At 42.1% G+C, this 7,334-nt stretch overlaps 1 protein-coding gene across 2 annotated transcripts in view; it reads left to right on the top strand.

Moving 5' to 3' along the window:
- Positions 1-2,298: 2,298 nt before the first annotated feature.
- The window catches only part of LOC136883371 (septin-2), a 139,413-nt gene continuing 134,377 nt past the window's right edge, over positions 2,299-7,334 (top strand). For both annotated transcript variants that reach the window (XM_068229692.1, XM_067155644.2), the window contains exon 1: positions 2,299-2,433. In XM_068229692.1, the coding sequence (XP_068085793.1) occupies positions 2,427-2,433 (7 nt within the window). In that variant the 5' untranslated portion in view covers positions 2,299-2,426. The remainder of the gene's footprint in view (positions 2,434-7,334) is intronic.

Here is a 7,334-nt window from a genome sequence, read left to right as displayed (position 1 = left end):
AAGTTTGGAAAGTAAAATTGGTCGCTAGGGACATCCTTAAGTGTCGTCAACTATGGTTAAAAAATGTCGTGCTACATGAACTGTATAAAAAAAAACAAGTGCTATTTGCGCGACAAGCATTATTTTAAAGACATTTATCTCGCTATTGTAATTTAGTAATTTCTCGCAAATTTGTTCGTAAACGTATCCACAGTTCACACAGCCACATCATTTACTGTATGGAGTTTACATAAATTTAATCTGCTGTCTGAGGCCCCTGGCATAGGCGGCAGCCTACTCTGGCTACTGAGTAATCCGGCGCTGGTTCCCTGTACAATATCGTCTATTATCTCGAAACATGTGAAATCACATTGTTACATTATCATCCTGCCCCTGTCTCTTCTGCCTGCTAATTATTGGGGGAGAATGATTAACGTGAACACAGGCATGTGAAATGAGGAAGAACTATGAATGCAAACATTCCTGTATAATGCCAATATTCACAAACAAACAGAAAAAACAGAACAATAATAGAGCTTGTTTCTCAAATACATTTTTGCTATTTGCTCTACCTCGGACCGTCACAGGTAGGTCTTATGGCGACGAGGGGAGAGGAAAGGCCTAGGAATGGGAAGGAAGCGGCCGTGACCTTAATTCAGGTACAATCCCAGAATTTGCCTTGTGTGAAAATGGGAAACCACGGGAAACCATCTTCAGGGCTGCCGACAGTGGGGTTCGAACCCACTATCTCCCGGATGCAAGCTCACAGCTGCGCGCCATAACCGCACGGCCAACTCGCCCATAAGTACATTTTTGAACGAGTCTTATGTACGGAGTGTTCAATAATGTATGTCTGTTAGGTCATCAGCCCAGAGGCTGGTTGGATCCTCAAATAGCACCACCAAACGCTATGCTGTTATAATGAAACCGCAAAAACCAATGGCAGAGCCCAAATGAGGCTTACTAGGCAAGATGAGGAGTGAGGTAGTTTGCCATTGCTTTCATCACTGACTAGAAGGTGCTAATGCAGCACGGAAGGTAGTTATAAGGGTGGCGCTTACATATGGCCCGGCTTTCTGCTCATGTGGGTGACCACATAGTAAAATTAGTTTATTTTTTATTTTTGTTTTGTAACGGGAGCATGGGTTTGGGCGAGAAGCCTGTAAAGTTCATCTTCAGTAAACAACCTACTATATATTGCAGCACGACTGACTCTATGAGCAACACCTTCCACAACACTCAGGCACATTGGATGCGCTCCGAGTGTTGTTATTCAGCACCATCCATACCCCAGCAGCTTCCATATTGTAACAACCATGGATGAGACTGGGACTTCGGTGGAAGCTACACTTTACTCTGGCCTGTGCCAAGAGACGGATACGTAAGTACTGCATCTATCAAGAAATGGCAACAGCGGGTGCTCAATAATATTCACAAGTAAACAGAAAATAGAACATGATTCATAAATAAATATTCTCAACGATGTTTTATGTACGAAGCTATAAAAATTAATCACAAGTTGTTTACAGTTTTGCCTTACGACACAGACAGGTCTTACGGCGACGATGGAACAGGAAAGGACTAGAAGTAGGCAGGAAGCGGCCGTGGCCTTAATTAAGGTACAGCCCCAGCATTTGCCTGGTGTGAAAATGGGAAACCACGGAATATAATTAAAAGTAAAAAATAGTACTTTTTTCATAAATACATTTTCTTAATACATTTCCTATTACCGTACTGTTATTATGTATTTCATGATACGAAATGTGAAAAGCTCTACTACCAGGTGTACCGCCTGGGAATTGTAGTTCTCTGAAGGAATACCCGATTTCTAAACTCATTTCTTAATATAAAAACATGTACTACCTTCTCAGGATTTAACGCCTTAGCAGCCCCCGAAGACTACCAAACTCCACATTTAAGGGGACTTAACATATAGGAGGAGAATTTTTGGCGGGGGCAAAATGGCATTCTGTCCCCCCAAAGTCGGTGCCACTGGCCTGGTTTCTATTGTTTCGTAAAGTTACGCTTCTTCGAAGTTTGAAAATCTCATGTTTTTGAAAAGGCCCAGGTCTACCGCGCTGACCCGAACAGAACGCTGTTGCTCAACACATGGCTTTACATCTTTTAAAACGATATATTCTTATTATCTACTTCAATCCAGGCCAGTCAAGATAAGCATGTTACAAAGAAGGCTAGTTATTTCCCCCATTATCGCACTATTTCCTAATGTAAATAGGAAAGCCTTGACTGCGACCTTGTTCGTGCGTGACGTCACGGAGGAGAGGGGCAGGTATCGATTGTGTGCTGTTTGTACGACAGAGGGAGCGTGCAGCGCCTGCCGGGTTCATCATTGATCGTACGTTGCGGTGTGAGTGTGAGGAGTGTAGTCGTTGTCATGTGTGGGGTGAGAGTGATGCGTCGGCGGTGCAGCGCCTAGCGGCAGCAGCATGTCAGGTGAGTACGACCTAGTGCCCGCATCGCCTGCAAAACTTCTAGCCTCGACAAATACTGACCCGCAGAACATGTATCACTAAATTGTTCGATTTAGTTCGTGCAATGACAGAACCTTTCTGGTCAGAGTTATAAGCAGAAATATTATCACATAGCGGTTTTTTCTAGGCGGAACCGCAATATGCAATAACTTAACGCAATTTCTACCAGATTCAGGTATCAGAACATGTAGGGGTTATATTCTCGTAGAATTAACCCGCGTTCAAGTGCAATAACAGTGTGAATTCAATTAAATTTTAACCATTATATCCGTACAAGCAATAAAGCCCCACTGAATGTCAAAACACAACTTGCTCTAAGAAGAAATGTCTTGGAAAAAACGAAAATTTCCAAGTGCTTATGGGTTTTCCTCATACGGATATATGTGTAAATCCCCTTTCGAGCTTCGTACAATTCAACTTTTTTCCCCCGATTAAAATCAATCAAAGGGCTGCAGTGAGAACTGACAGTAGAATGAGTTCTTGGTTCAAGGTACTTAACAGAAGTTTGACAAAGCTGTAATCTTTCACCTTTGTTGTTCATAGTTTACATGATCATATGCTGAATGGTATAAAGTGGCAGGGTGGGATTCAGTTAGGTGAAAGTGTAGTAAGCAGTCTGGCCGATGCTGATGACCTGGTCTTAATGGCAGATTGTACCAAAAGCCTACAATCTAATATCTTGGAACTTGAAAATAGGTGCTATGAGTATGGTATGAAAATTAGCCTTTTCAAGACCAAATTGATGTCAATAGGTAAGAAATCCAAGAGATGTAAATGTCAGATTAGGGATATAAAACTGGAACAGGTAGGCAATTACAATTATTTAGGATGTGCATTCTTCTAGGATGGTAATACACTATAGTAAGTGAGATTGAATCAAGGTGTAGTAAAGCTAATGCAGTGAGCTCGCAGTTGCGATCAACAGTTTTCTGTAAGAAGGAAGTCAGCTCCCAGACGAAACTATCTTTACACCGGTCTGTTTTCAGACCAGCTTTGCTTTACAGGAGTGAAAGCTGGGTGGACAAAGGATATCTTATTCATAAGCCAGAAGTAACAGGCATGAAAGTAGCGAGAATGATTGCTGGTACAGACAGGTGGGAACAATGGCAGGAAGGTACTCGTAATGAGGAAAAAAGGCTTAGTTAAGAATAAACTTGACTGATGAATCTATACGCATAAACTGACTTCGGTGGTGGGGTCATGTGAGGCGAGTGGAGGAGGATAGGTTGCCTAGGAGAATAATGGACGGTAAGAGAAGTAGAGGGAGACCAAGACTACGATGATTAGACTCAGTTTCTAACAATTTAAATATGAGATACAGAACTAAACGAGGCCTCAGAACTAGTTACAAATCGAGGATTGTGGCGGCGATTAGTAAATACACAGAGGCTTGCAGACTGAACGCTGAAAGGCATAACAGTCTATAATGAAGATGTATGATGCATGTTTAAAGTGATATACTTGATTTTATCACCTCTTTGTTTTGTTGTTTTTTTAATGCTTAGTTTTTTAAGCTGAAATGTATGGAAACTGCATCCTCCAAGCACAGCTCAAACCACGCTGAGTGAATAATGCTCCTAATAGCTCATTTTACGTAGTAATTACTTAATGTTACGTTATAAACATCCTCCGTGGTGCTCCGTCCCGCTGCCAACTGACAACACGGTGAACCGTTTTAGTAGTTATATCAAATGAGCCACTTAGCGCGTCGGCCACTCACCGCTGGATACCGTGGTTCAAATCCCGGGCACTCCAAGTGAGATTTGTGCTGGACAAAGCGGAGGCGGGGCAGATTTTTCTCCGGGTACTCTGGTTTTCCCTGTCATCTTTCATTCCAGCAACACTCTCCATTATCATTTCATAGCATTTATCACTCATTAATAAATCACGTTGGGAGTGGCGACCGCACTGTAATAACAGCCTATATATGTTTCATTCATTACATCCCTGACCCGGTCAATGGCTGGAAAACAGGTTGTAGGTTTTCATTTTCATCAAATGAGCCATTATCGATTCAAGGTACTTATAAAACAGTATGAAGTTAACGGAATGTACGTTTTAACTCGTAACTTCTTCACTTTTCTGGGCCGAGGAATCACATAAAAGGTACCAACTCTTTCTTTATCTTTAGTGGTTAAGACATTTTGAGGACTTTCACTTTTACAGTGGGTTTTCCGAGAAATCTGCCACTTTAATAAAAGAAAAATCCGCTCAGCCAGATCTCTCCAATGGCATAAAAATCGTTGAAATAGGCCTTATATAACTCTGGAAATAAGAGTAAACATGCGAAGCCTTAGTCTACTACACATCTAGGTGATTCAGTCATTTATTTATGGTATTCATGCCTCACCAATATTTAGAAAAAATTCAAAGACATTGATCATTCAAAATTGTTTTTGTTGTCCTTATATATTATTATATAGTATATATTATTATCATTTTTATTATTATTAATACTGAAATTGCTCATTTGTTTAGACACACCCTTGGAGAAAGAGTAGAAGATGAAATAAAATTATTTTTATTATTATTATTATTATTATTATTATTATTATTGTTATTGTTATTATTATTATTATTATTATTATTATTATTATTATTATCATTATTTGTTTTTAACCGCATCGACATAGATAAGTCTTACGGTGACAATGGGTAAGGACAAGGCTAGAACTGGAAAGGAAATTGGAGGAACCGCGAAAAACTTATCTTCAGAGCTGCCGACAGATGGGTTCGAACACACTATCTCTCAATACAAGCTCACAGCTACGTGACCCAAACCGAGTAGCAACGCGATTATTATTATTATTATTATTTTATTATTATTATTATTATTATTATTATTATTATTATTATGTCCGGCTCCATGGCTAAATGGTTAGCGTGCTGGCCTTTGGTCACAGGGGTCCTGGGTTCGATTCCCGGCAGGATCGGGAATTTTAACCATCATTGGTTAATTTCGCTGGCACTGGGGCTGGGTGTATGTGTCGTCTTCATAATCATTTCATCCTCATCACGACGCGCAGGTCGCCTACGGGAATCAAATCAAAAGACCTGCACCTGGCGAGCCGAACATGTCCTCGGACACTCTCGACACTAAAAGCCATACGCCATTTCATTTGTATCTAAGTATACAGAATAACTGGAGAAATTGCTCATTTGTTTGGACACAGCCTTGGAGAAAGTAAAATATGAAAACAACTCACATAAATCTAAAACAAAATGAAGAGCAGACGAATATAATCGGGAGGTGCAGGAAATATTGGATTAGGAGACGAAGTCCTAAAGGAGGTAGATAAATATTGTTACTTGGGCTAGTAAAGTAAGTAAGGAGGACATAAAATGAAGATTGACACAAGTAAGGTGGTCTTTATTGAGAAATCAAATTTGCTCACAGCAAACACAGATTACATTGTATGTCGTATGTATTTTATTTATTGTATTGCTTTTAGTGTCGGGAGTGTCCGAAAACATGTTCGGCTCGCGTAGTGAAGGTCTTTCTATTTGATACCCATGGGCGACCTAAGCATCTGGACGATGATGATGATGATGATTTTTTTTTTTGCTATTTGCTTTACGTCGCACCGACACAGATATGTCTTTCGGCGACGATGGGATAGGAAAGGGGTAGGAGTTGGAAGTAAGCGACCGTGGCCTTAATTAAGGTACAGCCCCGGCATTTGCCTGGTGTGAAAATGGGAAACCACGGAAAACCATCTTCAAGGCTGCCGACAGTGGGGTTCAAACCCACTATCTCCCGATTACTGGATACTGGCCGCACTTAAGCGACTGCAGATGATGATGATGATGATGATGATGATGATGATGATGATGATGATGATGGTTGAGGTAGGGAGAGGGTGAAGTACAGTGTCGGCACATTCCCTACTCCTATAGAATAACACGAAGGGTTCCCCTGTGTGTGTGTGTGTGTGTGTGTGTGTGTGTGTGTGTGTGTGTGTGTGTGTGTGTGTGTGTGTGCGGGGGGGGAGTAGAATAACATCCACGGTAACCCCTACCTGTCGTAAGAGGCGACTGAAAGGGTCCCTAGGGATTCTCAACTTGATAGCGTGGGTTGGCGGCTACACGGGGACCTTCGCTAAGTCCTGGCATTGCTGCCACTTACTTGTGCGAGGCTCCTATCCGACCTCCCTTGGTCAACTCTTGTTCTTTTCCGACCCCGACGGTATTACAGCACTCAAGGCTTAGGGAGTCTTTCATTTTCACGCCCTTCGTGTCCCTTGACTTTCTTTGGCTGATACTTTCATTGTTCGAAGTGTCGGTTCCCTTCCATTTTTCTCTGTGATTAGTGTTAATAGAGGATGGTTGCCTAGTTGTACTTCCTCTTAAAACAATCACCGGGCGAGTTGGCCGTACGGTTAGGGACGCGCAGATGTGAGCTTTGCACTCGTGAGATAGTGGGTTCGAGCCCCACTGTCGGCAGCCCTGAAGATGGTTTTCCGTGGTTTCCCTTTTTCACTCCAGGCAAATGCTGGGGCTCTACCTTAATTAAGGCCACGGTCGCTTACTTCAAACTCCTACCCCTTTCCTATCCCATCGTCGCCATAAGACCTATCTGTGTCGGTGCGACGTAAAGCAACTTGTAAAAAAACAATAATACCACCACCACCACCACCACCACCACCTAGGGGTCTGCTAAGCGCCACTCCCTATGAATACTGCGGAGAGGTTTGGAGTTCAATCCAGGCTTTTGACGCGCAGTTTAGCGATAGACATGGAATACCACCACCTCTCCTATCCTGTCGGCCAACATTCCGATGTTGACATTTCTTTTCGACCAACGGGACTCGAACCGGTAAACCACGGTGTCAACCATATAGATTTAGCGCCTTAACGATCATG

Source organism: Anabrus simplex, chromosome 11, assembly GCF_040414725.1.
Source record: "Anabrus simplex isolate iqAnaSimp1 chromosome 11, ASM4041472v1, whole genome shotgun sequence".
NCBI classification, from domain to species: Eukaryota; Metazoa; Arthropoda; class Insecta; order Orthoptera; family Tettigoniidae; genus Anabrus; species Anabrus simplex.
This window is presented reverse-complemented; position numbering and strand designations above follow the sequence as displayed.